Source organism: Cotesia typhae, unplaced genomic scaffold (genome assembly GCF_013202065.1).
Source record: "Cotesia typhae breed Kobodo isofemale line unplaced genomic scaffold, CoteBio_Ctyphae contig_83, whole genome shotgun sequence".
NCBI lineage: Eukaryota > Metazoa > Arthropoda > Insecta > Hymenoptera > Braconidae > Cotesia > Cotesia typhae.
In genome coordinates, this window is record NW_027423769.1 from 265,001 (window position 1) to 282,673 (window position 17,673).

Here is a 17,673-nt window from a genome sequence, read left to right on the forward strand (position 1 = left end):
TCTGTTGCATAAAAAATTTTTTATGATCCAGGCGTTGGATAAGAAACACATGGGTCCATATAAAAATGGGTCTTATACATCTGGAGAGAAAACAATAAAATTAGAGCTTACGCCTTTAGAAAATTTAAAGGAAGGATTGAACATTGAGAAAGTCGTCTTCGGTAAAGTTGTCTGCTGGATTCAAAATACTGACGCCGTGCCATTGTAATTTTTTATACTTGAAATAAAAAAAAAAAAAAAAAAATATGTTTATTTTATTAGGAGATTAATTGAACTATTTGATTGAATTTCAGCACGTTTTGCATGGTTGACGAACACACCAGCTGCCTGGCAGTAACCGTATATAATTTAGCCGAAGGTCGCGGCGTCACTGTCGGTGATTCAATAGCAATTCCTGAGCCTTTTTTAACGCATCACAAATTCTCATACTCTCGCAATGTAAGTAAAAAAATAATAAATAGATTATTGTTATTATTTTTAATTGGTTGGTTTAATTTTCAGGAGTTTGACTTTAAATCAATACGCGTTGAAACTCCCGTCGTCTTGGTTGTTAATGGAAAAAAATTGGGTCGTGATCAGCAAGCTAGCGTACAACTTTCCAGTTTCAAAAGATCTGATTAAATTAAACAGATAATAATAATATGATTATTGTCATTACTGTTCATGTATATATAACATTGTCCTAAAAGTTGGTATGTGATATTGATAAAATTCTTATATAATAATTTTTTCTATGGAAAATAAAATTTAGATTAAAAAAACTAGTTTTATAATTTTTACGATAAAATTTTTATAAAATTTCTATTTATGCTTTAAAGTTCAAATACAAATATTCTTATCAGCCTTAAAAATTTTTTTAATTATTATAATTTAGAAAATAGTTAAAATTTATACTTATTATAAATGCATAAAAAGATAAGAAATTAATTGTTTCATCTTAAAAAATAGTTTTTACTTAATAATGCAATAAATATTGATTAATATATTGTTTAAGGATAAGAGTATATGCTGTAATGTATGATATATGAGCACTTAATTACAAAGAGATGACTAAAAAATGACGTTGAAGTTTTAAAAAATCAATATCTATACTATTGATTGATCATTGACCAAAGTATCACAGAATTATGATGAAGACATCACATACTACATGTTAACTTCCCATAGCTTAAAGTAATTGTCGATAACTTCTAAAAACCAGTCGCGTTGTTGCGTATCTTTGAAGAGCGGCGACAGTGTTTTCAGGTGTAACTGCAAGAGCGCTTCATTCCCGAGCAGATCATCCAGCTGGTAAAGTAATCCAGCATCACCGTGGAGCTTAAGAAGAGTCGGGTAGGTGAAAAAGTAGTACTGGACCCGGAGATTCTCAATAGCCCAAGCCTCGACAGAGTGATTGCCGCTTGCGGACTGAATAGTTCCCATATGTTCGGCATACCACGGGGAGAAAAAGTTGCTGAGCTCGACACTCGACAGCTGAGCTACGCCACGCGTTTTCAGACGCTCTTTTATCCTCTGGTAGACTTGAGGTGTGTAAACAAAGACCTGAAACAAGTTTATTAATATTATTTTTATTTAAGTTTTATAAATATGAGCTCCGTACCTGGTAGAGGGAGTTCCCAGTGACGAAGGAAGCGATATAGTGTGAGCCAAAATTCCTTATGAATTTAATAGTACCAGCAATGTCACCGACTGTTATATTATCCGCCTCTCTGGTAACACTTTGATCAAAAATTAGACTGCTGTCGGGAGCCCCGGCGAGTTTTTTATTCTCCCGGTACCTGGCGACTCTCACAAGAACGTAGCAGTGATCTTGAGTTATGAAAGAGGAATTTATACCGAGGTGTCTTGCGATAGTCGCGACCGACCAACTTCCGGTAAATGCCCTCCAAGGTCTGTCCATCCGCTCAAATGTAAAATCTCTGAAGTAAGCTTGAAGCAATTGTCTGACATTGTCGCAGAATTCCATGTGGAAATCACCGTCAAACACCGTTGTCTTACTCTTAACCCTTGGTGGGGCTGTTATCACCTTGTTGAAAACCTCCACCGTTGGTTCTCGGAATATCCATGTGTCCGAGTCATTTCTTGGCACCACTCGCATACTTATGCTCAAATAACCATAACGACTGAATATATTAACTGCGCCGCCTATTTTTGGAATCGCTGAATAATCTCTCTCTTTTTCAGCTTGCTCTGTTATTTTAATCTTTGTTGTGATTATTAGTAGGAATGTCAACAGACAAACAACCACCTTTATACTAGTATCTTTATACATTTCACCTTTTTTTACCATTTAAAATTTTATTTATGATGACAACGACATTCCTATTATTTTATTTTTTTATTTAATTTACTTCTTTTTATTGGTTGTCATTAATTACTGATTTTTATCAACCTATAACAAAAGAATATTATTATTTTACATTATAAATAAAAAAATAATTTTCAAGCTGAGATAATAAATATTTTTCCGCTTGTACGAACTTAAATCCGGAAAGGAAGGTCACAATATCATATTTAGATATAATTATAACACAAATGTGTCACGAGTTGTATAATCATAGTGACGCATTAATATATTATTATACAGTGGTTAGATTATCGCTTAGACAAAAAAAAAAAAAAAAAAATCATATTTTAAATTATAATATAACTAGCAACCATTAGATAGGGTATACGCCGCCGATGTCGCCACAAAAAAAAAAAAAAAATGATCCTGCTAATGCTGATGTATAACTATCAGCTCTAAAATGTGTTAAGATTGGTGTAAGTGTCTACCGGATATGCAATTTAAGTTGTACCATACTGTATCGAATTATATTTAAAAAAAAAAAAAAAAAAAAAAAAATATATTTGTGTCACGAGTTGTTGTTTTGTAAGTTTATTGTTTATACAACAAGATAAAGATAAAGATCTATCTTTGTTGGAAGTTATGTATCATTGTTCCAGGTATATTATAAAATAATAGCAAGGTGTACATTCCTTTTTAAAATAATTCAATGCAATTATTAATTATAATCAATATAAAAAAATAATAAAAGCTCTTTTTATCAGAATAATTGAATAAATGTTAAATTTAATTTGTATATTTATATTTAAAATCGGTAATGACGCTAAGTGAACCTTTCTAAATACACTATTCGTTTTTTAGTGTTGCCCCAGTAACATTTAGCAACACAAGCGAAAGCATCTACTCGTTATATTTTTTCTCATGCAGTCATCATATCTCTATTCTTTATAAATTAAACTTCATTTTCATTTAATTATTTATTTATTTTATATCGCAACTGGAAATTGCCTATTACAGTCTCTTTCTCCTAACTTTCTTCGACTGTCCTTTAATAGTATTGAGAGAGTTGTTTTTTAAAAATAGATTTATTTCAAATTTTCTATCGATAGTTTTTGTCAAAACTGACAACTCGCTCTCGGTGAATTTATATGTACAACGCGTAAAACTTGTTATTTGAGTAAGTATCTGTAAATGATGCAAGTTATTCGATTAACATGATTCTACTAGTAGTGGGACCTTGACATGAATTTGTAAACACTGAGGACATACGTTTTTTGTATGTTTAATTACCAATTACGATTACCAATACCTTTTCGTACAATGCTCCGTTATTATATTAATTTTTATTATCTGAGTAAAAGTTCAAATTTTTTTTTTTTTTTTCTATTTTATTTATTTCCAAGTGGTCATTAAATTTGATACATTTTCTGCAATCAAAAATTTAATAATATATTTATAAATTTATTCCTATGCATATTTATCCAGATTTCTATTAAATAACACCAACACGCTCTAAAATGTCGCATACTTGTTTAAATTTCCTTATCGTAGGAAAGCAATAAAGTTGAATAAATTAATCCCAGTCTGATAAAATATATGTAATTGTTTATTTAATAAAAGGGCCATTGGGTAAAAAAAAAATAAAATAAAATAAAATGATGTCAGTGTGTATTAGTAATGGAGTAAATATTGCGTGACGAGACATGGAGCATGAAGAAAATTGATAATGATGACTGAAATATATCGAGCCCCTCCGGATCATATTAGTTTATTTCATTTCCGTTAATCTCTGTTCTTTTATTATACGCCATCGCGACTAATATAACCATAGCCACTACTATACAGAGATTACATCTGTATATTGGTTTTATCTCTCTCCTCATGTTCCAATCAAATAAAAGTTGATTTGCGATGGGTCATTGACTGACTCTAACTAGAAAATTTATAATAATATACACAATAATCTTTTATAAGATTGTTAATGTCTTTTTTTTTTTTTTTTAGTTTTCACTTATTCAATCAAGTTCATTTTATCTTCCAAATAAAAATAATAATAATTTTAATTTCTACATTAAAATACAAAATAATAAAAATTATCAGCATTATTTAATTTGACCTATAATTTATTATCTAAAAGAAAAAAATTCTAAATTGCTGACGTTTGTTCTGTTAAAACCGCTGATGACAATAAACTGTCTGGTCTGGAAAATTTTTCATCAGATATTATCTGTCTGCACATTTGAATTTTCAAATCATACGTCACAAGTTTTATATTAACAATTAAAATAAAAAATTGTTTTTGAAACTTATAAATTGTTTAGAAAAAATAATAAAACGTCATTCGTGATATTTAAACTTATTTGTTTAATGTTTACAATATTTTTTTTTTTATATAAAGCACATTTTTATCTTCTGATTCATCAGTGTTGACTAACTGTATTTAATAAAACAATATTTACAAAATAGTTTTGTTATTATTTTGTGAAAAAACAATAAATAGTGACAAAAAATGGATAATATTGACAAAGATGAGCCAATGTTTATTTATAAATTAATATAAATGTTAGTGCGAGTTAATAATAAATGAATAAATAAATTGTTACTTAATTGAAGTGAGTTGGTAAGAGATGTAATAAAAAGTTTTACATAATTAACCAATAATATTATTATGATATTTAAACAAAGTACTACCAGAGAGTTACTTTCTTGCATAATATTGATCTCTGTTTTAAACTCAACTTTCTCTCTCTCTCTCTCTCTCTCTCTCTCTCTCTCTCTATCAGTATCAACAAGAAACTAACAACGGCAATAAATGAAAATAATAACAATAATAATATTAGACTTAAATTTTTCTCCAATGTTTTATCATGCATATCTAATAAGACACAAAATTTCCTTTCCAATAAATACTTACAGGTCTCTCTATACATTCAAAAGCTTTATTCTTCATGAAGAAATTTAAAAAATTGCAATGATAATAATAGATCACAAAATCACTCGATCGATCAATTGTTACACTAATCTACTTTTAAAAAAGAAAAATAATCGATCGATTTCTAAAAATTATGTCAACTTACTTTTCAAAATGACCTTATCTCCATTTTTAACATTCAAATTTATTATTTTTATAGAAACAATAAATTTTTTATAAATTTATTGAAATAATAACAAAAATTATAAATTTTTTTAACCACCGTTTGACATCCGAACATTTTAAAAGGAGTAAAATCTAACAATTGATATTGTTTAGTCACATGAAACTTTAATCGAGCAGATCAATTACTCACTGATTAACATAGTATAATAAAATTTGTTTAATATTGTCAACAATATATTTATTATTGATAAATGCCGATAGTTGGACAACATATATAATATTATTATTATTTACGGACAGCCTTGCTCGAGCAGTAGAGTGTCCCGGTGCGGTTGCGATTGCGGCTCACCAAGAGGACCGACAATGACTGCAACGGCAAATCGAAATCGGTTGGCGGCATGAGTCGTAGTGATGTAGTAGTTTACTCCCGGTATTATAGTAGGGGACGGACGGGGTTACTCTAATATACTGTATTTATATTTACAATTACTTCAACACTTTTTTAACTTATTATTCTTATTTTTTATATTTATACAGCAATTAAAATTTTATCTGTATTTGTTAAAGGTTACTATCACTTTTACGTTCTGCTTTTCATTTCATCAAATTAAAGTTATCCATTAATGATTTAATATTATTTTATTAAAAAAAAAAAAATAAATATTTCTTTTTCTTGATAATTTATTAAAAACCCCAAGTGTATAAAAGTTTTCTTGTTAACAGTGAAAAATTATTGGTGTTATCAAAAAAAATAATCTTTCCATTGGTCCCTTGGTTATTTTTACACCGCATATATTTTAAACGCATCTTTATGTTTATTTTAATACCATACTAGAAAGACAAGACATAAAAAGATTAAGGAAGGTTCAGGGTTTAAGAATTTTATCTGACGCTTTGAGTGGTTCGCTGAAAAATGTTTAAATTTTAAATTACAAAACCAGTAAATTTATTGCGGTTGAGAGATAAGAAACGATAAAAAGTCATATAAATGTATATCGTGCCCCTTGGATGATTTTTCGATAAATATTTGCGGTATCAGTATTATTTTCCGTCTGTAAAACAATAAATCATAAATTATACCTTGCGTATTTATAGACATGTATATTTTAGCATATAATTTATAGCCATTATACAGTAATTATTTTAAATTCAAGGCTATCGTACAGTTTTACAAAGGATTCAAGATTGAGAATTGTGGTTGAATTTTTTTTTCAACAGGTCAAGGCTGCGGATTATCGTGATGTGTCTGATGAAATAGAAAAAATATTGTATATATCTATATCTTATTGAGAATTGAGAATAATTATTTATCTTTAATTGCGCTTGACGGTTGCTTTAGTAAGGGAGACATCAGTTAAATGAAATTTGATTTTCCTAATATCTATATAATGACAGCGGCTAGTTTTTAATATATGATGGATTTGGCTTTTAGAAGTGATACATGTTTCAAACAATATTAAATAATTGGGTAATGATGAAAACAACCGGTTTCAAATTGTACATTTATATTGTGTATCATATAAAGCGACCTTGAGCGCGGGCACCTTGTGTAAGGTGGTTATGTTGTTATGTGCCACGCAACACACATCTATATCGGATAGATACCTAGACTATAAGATTATGAGCCGATTATTTTTTCATGTTACTTGCTGAGAAATTAAAACTAAGGGTTCTATTACAACAGCAAAGTAAGAAAAATAAATTTATTTGTTTGTTTGTTTGTTTGTTTGTTGCATTAAAAATGATTTAAAATTTTTAATTTTTCACTTGTAGGTCTCAGAATGGGCGCAAAGAGATTTTAGAAGATGTTAAAATTGATTTTTACCTAATTTACTACATTAAATAAAATTTTCTATTTCATCTTTAATTGCCAAAAGCGAAGAAAATTTTAAACAGTTGATAAATTTAAAAAGTTAAAAGAAAAATTGAATTTTTAGTATCAAGTGGCATTTCTGAACTTGTTTTCGATTGCTAAAAGCTTTAGACTGTTGGAAAATATCTATAAATTACAAAAAAAAAAAAAAAAAAAAAAAAGTTGAAAAACTCAGAAAGTTTAGAATTATCAATATTATTGCGATATTATTGCGATCTCCAGTGGTAAAATTGCTCTACACAGAAGAAAGTACAGCATTGTCGGCGGTCGCTGAAGCGAAATCCGCCCCGGCAAAGCTGCTTTCAAAGTTGCCGATAAGAGAGTCCTAACTTGATATTTTAAAGTAATTTATTTTATAATAAATAAATCAAAAGTTTAATTCAATATAACATTTATATTTAATACAATTTGATAATCTATTGAAATATCAGGATACTTTTTATGACATTTATTTAAAACATTTACATATAGTATTATTATTTACATTACTTGCCAAATTTGCAAAGCTGAAGAACAATTAAATAAGAAATGAAAAAAATAACAATATCATTGTAGGCCATCAGTACGATCATTATCCTTCATCTGTAATAATTTTATATACATTTAATCATTATTGCTTTATGTTACTTTTTACATTTTCATTATTCAATTATATATATTTCTTACATTCTTACATTATTATGGTACGTATACTTTTTAGCGATTATTTTCTAGCTCAATAATAACATATAATTTCTTTAATAAATTTATCTAACGTCTTGATATAAAGTATTTAGTCACCACCGTTATAATTATCATCATCATCATCATCATCATCATCATCATCATCACATGTTTTCTCTAATCTATCCTTTCTTCCCTTGTTTCGGTTTAATTAACCGGCGAATTAAATTAAACCATCCTGTTTAAATAGTGTATATTTTATACGTGCTGTATATAAAAGCGTAAACTTTTGTCTAATTCGATACCGCTTTGGTTAATAAATAATTAAAAACTAATTACTCAACTAGTATCATCATCAGTAACACAATTATAAAAGCTTAAGACATTAAACTATTGACGATGGTTGTTCTTTCAATCATATTGTATTATTGTATTATTGTATTATTTTATTATTTTATTATTTTATTATTTATAATGGAGTTACTTATCCTTTATATCTTAGATTTTTTATTTAACAAAGCAGCCTTGCGTTTGTGATATTTTATATATGTATAACAATATTATCAGCGCAATTAATTGTTATTGTTATTGTATGTTTGCAATTGCACCGAATACAAAGTCATTCCGCGCGAGCGCGAGTGCTGTTCGGGCTATAGAAAGTCTGAGGGCGTTTTCCAACAGCTAGCACAACATGGCAATGCACTTTTCAGAGTATCCTTGTACGCATCCCGAAAGTCACGGTTAAAGTATGCATATATCAGAGGATTTAATGCACTGTTGAAGTATCCAATCCAAAAAAGAACTGAAACCACTGCGTCAGGACAGTCGCATGCCTCACCGCACAGTGCCGTTGTCAAGTACCTGGAAAATAATATAACACGCCAAATTAAAAAGTAATCATTTTTATTTTTTTAAAAATACTTAAAAAAAAATTTTTTTTTTTTAGTTATATAACAATTGTACTTGCCAGATAAAAAAGGGAAGCCAGCAAAGAAGAAATGCCCCCATAATAATTCCCAAAGTCCTTGCGGCTTTGTGTTCAGCTCGCCAACTTTTTGTTTGTTGGCGTATTGTCGTACCTGAAAATTAAAAATTTAGTTAATAATTGTTTGAAACATTTTATTAAAAAAAAAAAAAAAAAAAAAAATCAATAATCTTGGAAAAAAATGTGGAACATGAATCCATCTGTCAGTACTTTTATAAACATTTGAGAGAACAATATCTGTCGGGTCAACTGATAATAATAATAATAATAATAATAATAATAATAATAAATATACCGTAGAAAATCATACTAGATATTAATTTAGTATTTGAATTAAATTATAATTATAATACAAATGGTTATTGACAATCTCCTTTCGACCTAAAGTCCTTGACCTTTTTTAAATATACTCTTCAGTTAATTTACAGGTCAAGTGATTACGTTTCAAGTATAATTGTCAATTTCACCATCAATAATTAATAAGCTCTATTATTATCGTAATTTCGAAATTCAAAGTGACATGTACGGTTTTATTTATTGGTAATTAGCAATATTACAATATCGATGATATAAAGGGAAACATATTGCTTTGGTAATTGGGATGATTGTATTTTACGAAATTAATTAAAAATTTTAATCAAGTTGTCTCCAGTAGCAGGTTTCCTTTCCTTATTGGAGTTCGCGAGAGACGCAGCCGTGTTTTGATAAACTAATTACGGGATAAAATAAAAGAGGTCTCGGGTCTCGGCGTATATATCAATAGAAAAAAAGTTTAAAAGGAAAAAAATATTGAATTTAACACGCAGTCTCGTTGACGTTCCTCGGTTACTACGTGTACCGTATTCCAATATCGAGCGGCGGAGGACCAGTAGCTCAAGAGGATGAGTAAATCCCGGGTAGTAGATAGGTGTATTACCGGTGTTGGAGCCTAAATCAAGCGCGTTCACTAACCTACACTAACCGAGCCCCGTATACCCTATACAACCCCTTTTTATTTTATTTTATTTTATTCTATTCTATTCAGCTTTGGCTTCGGCTTCGGCTATATGTTATTGTCTGATATTGGTGTCCCTACAAGACCCGGAGCATAAAACATAACACCCACTTTTCTTTTTCTTTTTTATTTTATTTTATTTTATTTTATTTTATCCATGTTCCATTAAATCCATAATAATTAATATTTAAATTAAATTACCATTATCAGAATTTAGCTCGATAGCTGCTGTGTTGCACCAGGTCCCACCGTTAACGCGAAAGTCCTCGGTAGGCTGAAGAAGAAGTTGGTGAGAAGTTCTTGATCGGTGTCGGGAGGTTGACACACGGTGTAAATGAACACTATTGAGCACGGTGTTGCTGGAAGCTCGGCTAAGGGCTTCTCTTTGTCTCACTGCTTCCTTGTATATTTTACAGTACATTATTATCATTACCAATCCGGGAAGCCAAAATGACACCGAGGAACTTATAAGTGCAAATGGGCGGTTCACAACAAAAACACATACCTAATAACATTTTCAAATATTGATATTAATATTTATTACAAATGTATATTCAATTTGCTTATGAAAATATACAAACAGATAAATTTTCATTGTCACGTTTTGTTTGTATTTACATAATAAAATAAAATAGAATAGAATGATTTAATTTAAATTGAATTATTCAGGTGGGTGTATTGTATAATATTTTTTTATGATTAAAGGATCGAGGATCGAGGATTAAAGGATGAGGCACGAGGACTGACAACAAACTTTTCGATAAAAAATTTTATTTTCTACATAAAAGATTTACTTTCTTATGTATTTTTATTTATTTTTTTTTTTTTTTCCCTTCAATATTTTCCCCGGTATTTAGATTTCAAATTTTTACAAATTATTGTTTCATTAAACTGAATGTTTAACAAATTTTTTGCTCAACTCCGAATTTACATTCCGCTCAAGGTATCAGAGGTACGATAAAAGTGACAAGGGTTATTTTTATATAAAATTAAATTCCCTACATATTTTACTACTTTTTTGTACGTCCAATATTACATCCATAATTTAACTCTAAATTTTTAAAAATTATTTTTTTTATTTTATAGATCTCGGATTTTATCTAAAGGACCGGAGATAATCGAAAAAATAAATAAAAGTCATATTCTTCTCTTTTACGATAATAAAAATCTAATTTATAAAATTCACCTCAGGATGTTCCTTTAGATAGTCAAGGTGTTCTGGGGTGGTGTACCATCCAAAAAAAATAGGAATGAAGCTGATGAACGCAGGAAGTAACCAAGCACTAGTTAGCATCGCTGTCACGACAACATTCTTCATAATAGTTGGATACTCGAGGGGACGAACAATCGCGTAATACCTATCAACGCTGATGCAGCAAAGGTGAAGAATGGAGGCAGTTGAAAAGTATACATCAAAAGAGTTCCACACGTTGCACATAAATCTTCCGAAAAGCCATCTTCCTCCCGACAGCTCAACCGAGGCATTAAATGTCATTGCACAAATAGCGACCAATAAATCAGCGGCTGCTAAACTCACCACGTACCGATTTGTCGGTACACGGAGCTTGCGGTGTCTTCTAACGCTTGCGATAACTAGTGCATTACCAAAGAGTGCGGTAACTATAATAATAACCATTAATATACCTTTTACTACAATCAAGGATGAAAAAAAGTTACTGTTGTTGTCATTATTGTTGCCGTTACTGTTAATGTTATTGTTGTTGTTGTTGTTGTTATTGTTGTTGTTGTTGTTGTTGTTGTTGTTGTTGTTGTTGTTGTTGTTTATTATTATATTTGGACCTATAAAGTCCCGAACTGTTAAATTGTCATTGTTCTCGGCGTCTTCTTTTATATTAATATTGTAATTATTGTCATAATCGATCACCACTTGGTTTATAAATGTTGTCTCGAGATAGCTTATTATGTCGTCAGTATCAACGGAAAAAGTACTCCTGTAATCATTTTTAAGGTGTACCTCTTCATTTGACGAGGATCTTTCACTTTCTAGCTCCATATGTAGAGTTTGACGCTGATTCCTGTCTTTCATTGTCTCCAAATAAATTTTCAAAGGTTTTTATTTCTTCAATTGTCGTTATTGATTTCTTCTTTCGCGGTGATAACCCATTCCCCAGAAGTGGTCTCTCTGTCCGGTGGGAATCCACGGCGACTTGATCAGACATCGCTTTGTGAGTTTATTCGCTGTCTAAACTCACTACCGATGTCGAGGGCACGGCCATTACCCAAATATCACCATCCAAATGGTCATTCGCTTATTCATTTGTCATAATCATCATACACATCATTGTGTTTTACCTTTTACAGATCCTTATTTTCATAAAAAGTTCTTTTTTCTTATTATATTTCATTGTCAGTCGTTTTGTTAAAATATTTTAGTCCGACACATTTTTTAAATTATAAATTATACATTGTCTTTATTTGTTAGAATATTATTGTTAAGATTTGACGGAAATTTTTATTATTTATATTTATTTAGGTATTATTTAGGCTTGACCTAGAAAGTTCGTCAAAGGTATTTTCGGTTATTTTTTAGTGTTATATTTGATCTGTAAAGTCTAGGGTAAACATTTAAACATTTAAACATTTAAAAATGTTCCTTGAAGCTTAAAAAAAAATAAACGAAAGTTATGCTGATTTAATAGTCCTGAATTATAATATTTACAAACGTGATTACTATCAAAAATAACATGTGTTAAATATTAAAATCGTTCTCTTGATAATATTGATCCTAAGAAATTGCCCTTGATAAAATATAATCAAGTTTCGTGATGCTGGTACCTGTACAATTATAATTTATTTTTGGAATTTTATAAAAATTTACCATTTATTTTTCCTATCATTGAAAATATATCATTGATATTGTCCAATTAGTACAGAGAGAGTTGTTATGTATTTTTTTTTTTTTTTTTTTCAATCTCGGTGCTTATGATTTAAGTACGTTCGAGTAAATGAAAGATTTTAACGATTTATAGATCACGCATACATTTGTAAAAGGATCTTGTTCCTGAAAGAGGACTCGGCTGAATTATAGTATTATCGGAAAAATGCTATCAATCAGAATGGAACTACATTTCTCGTTAAAATAAATTAATTGAGCGATTCTTATATTCATCTTTGTTGAAAATCAATCGGGTGGTGTGAATGCAGCTCAATGGTGAAAAATAAAAAAGGGATGCTTTTAAAAAAAAGCCAAGTACTCATTAATATTTTTTATGATATTTAAATCAGCAAATATCTGATAAATTTTTTAAAATATAAATTAAAAAATAAAAAATAAAATTTTTGTGTTAAAAAAAATTACGTAACATAAAAAAATTTCTTTGATCAATACAAAATAATTAAGAAATATAAATATAAGGTTTTATACTTATGTCATCGAGAGATAATATCAAAATTGAATAACAATACACTTGTATATATTATTAATATAGAAAATGAAATCACAGTAATTAATATACATTAATGAAACATATGATATATTTTCAAGAGAAAGAGAGAGAGAGAGAGAGAGAGAGAGAGAGAGAGAGAGAGAGAGAGAGAGAGAGAGAGAGAGAGAGAGAGAGAGAGTGATAAACTGATGACAACAATTAAAATAATTTCAACGATTCTGAGTATCAATACAAGAAAATTATACGTAAAAATAATACAAAATTTATTATTTAATAATATGATATAACTGGTGTACTGTAATATTATGCATTAGAAGTCAAGTTCACAGTGAAAAAATAAGAGTGAATTATTGAACACACACAGTTACAGTTTAAGTAAGTAGTCACGGTGGAAAACGAGTAGAATCATCGACGAATGACGCCGGCAGACTGAACGTCGCGACATTTCACGGCGCCGTTGTTGTTCTGGTGATGAATATCGGCGGCGAGGTACAATTGCTCTGCGACAGAAGGTGGCGGCCAATGTTTGTCGTCACCACTTTAGTTACTATTACGCTATTTTATCCTCAAGTACACCTTCAACTTCAACTATCAAATTCATCACTATTACTTTACCATCAGCATCACCCATGGCCATTATCACGCCTCTTATCATTAAATTAATTAATTATTCCCACCCAACTTCTCTCAATGGAAGTACTAACAATTCGCTTTGGAGTTTACTTCAATTTATTGCTAAAAATTCAGAGAAGAAATAGCAAAAAAAAAAAAAATTTTTATTCTTCTAAAGAAGAAAATTCTGATGGTGAGAAAGCAAACTTTTGTTTATTTTATTAATAATTATCGAAGAAAATTAGGAAACTTTGATTGTAACTTTACAAAACTTGCTCTTTCACGTGTCAAGTTCGCGCGGTGTCAATCGATACCGCACGAGTGGCCCGGTTCCCTTGTGACCGACCACCACGGTCAATACAAGGTCATGTTTTTAGAGCCGATGCTAAAGTTATTATCAAGAAAATAAAACTAACAGCAAATTTTTATTGAAAAATTATCTGGCAACTTCTCCAGACAGTTTTTTTAATTTTTAAAAAGTTTCTTCCCTTTGAGATTGATATTGTAAAGGAACTTTTTGAGCTTGCGTTTAAACGTGTCGAAATATTAATAGAGCGACTGTTGAAATATTGAAACAGTTTGGTTTATAAATATATCGAGACGAGAATATCGAAGAAGGAAGAACAATTGTATTTAAATCTTTTGGATAGACTAGAATAATGAACAAAGGGATGTATCCGCTGTAATTCTCACGGTCATGCGCTTTTACAAAATCCCCGAGGATAAAAGACTATGAAAGATAGTTATGTTCAATTGATTACTGCTGTATTATATTATATTATATGGAAGATGTATATATATGTCTACTAACATTAATAGATATGTTTTTTTTAGCTGTATTGAAGAGTTTAATTATTTAATTTTTGTCAAATATTTTTTTTACTAATAAAAAATCATTTATTAAAGATAATTTAAGATTAAAAAAAAAAAATTTTAATCAGTATTGGTATTGGTATATTTATGAGGATTAATGAATGGTTTCATTTATAGCAAAGATTCCCGGAAAAGATAACTTAAATATTCTTATAAATAAAAAATGCTGAAGTAGTTTTATTTGAAGGATGTTTGAGAGAATTGTTTTTGAGAGAGTTTATGTCATGAACTTGACAGGCCTCAGTTGTTGGTTACTTATAGTACGCGAGGAGTTATATTTGTAGTGATAATGTTGGTGTATATAGGTAAAAGCCAAGAGCTTTCAGAGCGTTTGGAAGATCGATAAACCTAATACTTGAATACTTTGGGTGAAATTCACCGAGAGTAGTCTTTTCTTTTTACTCTTTCTCTTTCTCTTTGTCTTATATTTCTGGGTGTAGGTTGTTGGTGCTCTTCGGCCTTGTGTGCACCTCTCACGTGATAACTTTTAATTTGACTCTATGTACATATTCACGTTTTACATTCACCCGATATAACAATCGGGAACATTTGTACTTGCTCTTGAAAGGAGGACTCTGATAAAATCGCGAATCAAAAGTCTATGAGACTCCAATAATTAGACCGAGTATTATCAGATATTGAATTATTTCTTTAATTTACTCAAGATTTTTCTGGAGTATAATTAATGCCGATTCATCATGTATGATATATTGTTTTAAAAATCTCGTGTGGTTACAAAATATTTTACTTTTTATGTCATTTCAAAAATCTACCTTCTATTCATTGAAGAAATAAAATCGGTCAAAATAAAATAATTATTCATTAATGTTAGGTTTGTCGTATTTTATATGGAATACATGGAACTTATTGCAACGTTTGCAATAAAATTATAAATCATAATTAAATAATTAATTTTCACAATCTGACAAATTATTTAATATATTTTTACAAATCGGGAATCAAGAATCGATTGTTAATTTGTGTCATTTGAAAAAATTTTGTTAGGTTATGCAAAAATTTGCTACTGTCAGTAAAGTAGATTTCGCAAAAATTATTTATAAAATATAATATATATATATATATTAATTAAAAAATTTCTTGTTATAATTTGCAAGCACTACCGCCATCTGGCAGCTAAACAAAAGTAAACAGTGGGAAATTTTGTATCATCAGTTGCGAACCCCGGAGAACAAGTTAACAAGTTTGGTTGGTCAGTTATAACATAAATCTGTTTATTGGTGTAATTTACAGTGCTCCTTACTCCCCTTTCTCGAATTCTCGTATTATTATTTACTTTATTATTATGTGCTGTGTGCCAGTGCTGTGTATATGGACCGAACAATAACAGTCAATGTCAATAGCCAATGGGACTATCAGTTCCGTCAGTACCAGAGAGTTTAAAAATAAAAAAAGTAAATAACAACAACAAGTATTAATAATAGTGCTGTGTGATTTTCCCGTCTACATGTTGAAAATTTATTTTTTCATAAATTCTATCACCGTGACATTATTCCGTTCAATGGATGCCACCAAGTGTATTTTTTAGTCACCAAATCAGTATTTTTATTCACCCCAGTTGTCATATTTTTTTTTATCGTCATCATCTCTGTCATCAGGAGATTGATAAAAGTGCTCGGCAAAATGACATACCCGGGGATGGCGTTTATTTTCGTGGTCGGTGTTGGCCTGGCTACTATTTTGTACTATATGTTCGCTGATAATTCACACAATCAGAATCAACATGGTTACTCCAGTAGCAATGGAAGCGGTCCACCTCCTGACATACCTCCCAACTCTTGGAGTGTTCCCACTCCCAGGTATTGCTAAATATTTTTTGTTTATCATCCAACTCATATTTTGTTATTACATTAAGCTATTTTTAATTCATTATTTCTTTTTTTAGACCAAAGAACCGGCGTAAAGGATCTAGTGCCAGTACTGACAAAGCCAATTGCACTATTTGCTTGGCTGAAATTTCTATCCAACAGATTTTTAATGTCCAGCCATGCGGGCATGCTTTTCACTTGAAATGTATTCAAGATTGGCAGAAACAAGGACAGACGGTAATTATTGATACAATTTAAAATTAATTATTCATCATACTAAAATTAATAGCTGATAATTTTTTTTTTTAACATAAAATTTATTCAGTAGATTTTAGTTTCATTATTATTAATAATTGTAATATTGTAACAGGAAAGTCACAAGTCTTGTCCAAACTGTCGAAGGAGAATAGAAGAAGTCTGTTAATTCGGAAAATTACAATCACACAAAGGTAGTGTAAGTTTAATTAAACTTTTGTAAATAATTGATAAATACACAATGGCTTATCCAAAAAATTTTGAGTTTTTTTGTGATTATTTTTACGGGGAAAAAAAAAAAAAAAAAAAAAAAAAAAAGAGTTAGCTCTTTCTTGTGATTTTTTAAATTCAGACTTTTGTTTATCAGTGCTGTATTTTTACGAAATATTTATAATAATATTTATTCAGTGCAGTTAATATTTGACATATTAATTGGAAATTAATTTAATTTAAAAAAATTAAGAGACTGATGATTTAAATTTAAAAAAATTACATTGAAATGAATGCTGATAATTATCAATAAATTTATTTAAAATTTTAACAAGCAGAAGTTTAAAAGTGAATGAATCAAAATACCCAGTGATAAAGTATAATAATTATAATAACAATATGGATTGCCTAAAATCGCTAAATGAATTTAATAATTTAATTTATTAATCTGTAAATTATGTAATTAAGCAAAAATTAATATTTAAGCTATTATATAAATATATGTTTAAAAAATAAATAACACAATCTTGAGTAAAATAATTAATAACAGTTTAATCTATTATTTAAGGAATTTTAATAATTATAATTGTG

The 17,673-nt window shown here is 29.4% G+C and overlaps 4 protein-coding genes across 4 annotated transcripts in view; 2 read left to right on the top strand and 2 right to left on the bottom strand.

The window, feature by feature from the left end:
* The window catches only part of LOC141533188 (tetratricopeptide repeat protein 5), a 2,220-nt gene extending 1,465 nt beyond the window's left edge, over positions 1-755 (top strand). The window contains 3 exon segments of the mRNA XM_074251917.1: positions 32-204; positions 294-438; positions 502-755. Of these exon segments, the coding sequence (XP_074108018.1) occupies positions 32-204; positions 294-438; positions 502-621 (438 nt within the window). The 3' untranslated portion in view covers positions 622-755.
* A 10-nt stretch (positions 756-765) lies between these two features.
* On the bottom strand, positions 766-5,499 carry Tsl (membrane-attack complex domain containing protein torso-like). Its single transcript, XM_074251920.1, has 3 exons — positions 5,365-5,499; positions 1,601-2,392; positions 766-1,542 (listed from the first exon to the last, which is right to left on the bottom strand). Exons 2-3 carry the CDS (start codon positions 2,288-2,290, stop codon positions 1,147-1,149), a joined length of 1,086 nt encoding a protein of 361 aa, XP_074108021.1. The 5' UTR covers positions 2,291-2,392; positions 5,365-5,499; the 3' UTR covers positions 766-1,146.
* Positions 5,500-6,470: 971 nt separating this feature from the next.
* On the bottom strand, positions 6,471-13,941 carry LOC141533187 (octopamine receptor beta-2R-like). Its single transcript, XM_074251916.1, has 5 exons — positions 13,603-13,941; positions 11,086-12,411; positions 10,101-10,404; positions 8,888-8,999; positions 6,471-8,781 (listed from the first exon to the last, which is right to left on the bottom strand). The coding sequence occupies exons 2-5, from the start codon at positions 11,944-11,946 to the stop codon at positions 8,571-8,573; spliced, it is 1,488 nt and encodes a 495-aa protein (XP_074108017.1). The 5' UTR covers positions 11,947-12,411; positions 13,603-13,941; the 3' UTR covers positions 6,471-8,570.
* A 2,034-nt stretch (positions 13,942-15,975) lies between these two features.
* LOC141533195 (uncharacterized) lies at positions 15,976-17,629 on the top strand. The gene is made up of 3 exons (XM_074251925.1): positions 15,976-16,608; positions 16,695-16,854; positions 16,988-17,629. The coding sequence occupies exons 1-3, from the start codon at positions 16,433-16,435 to the stop codon at positions 17,039-17,041; spliced, it is 390 nt and encodes a 129-aa protein (XP_074108026.1). The 5' UTR covers positions 15,976-16,432; the 3' UTR covers positions 17,042-17,629.
* Positions 17,630-17,673: the final 44 nt, after the last annotated feature.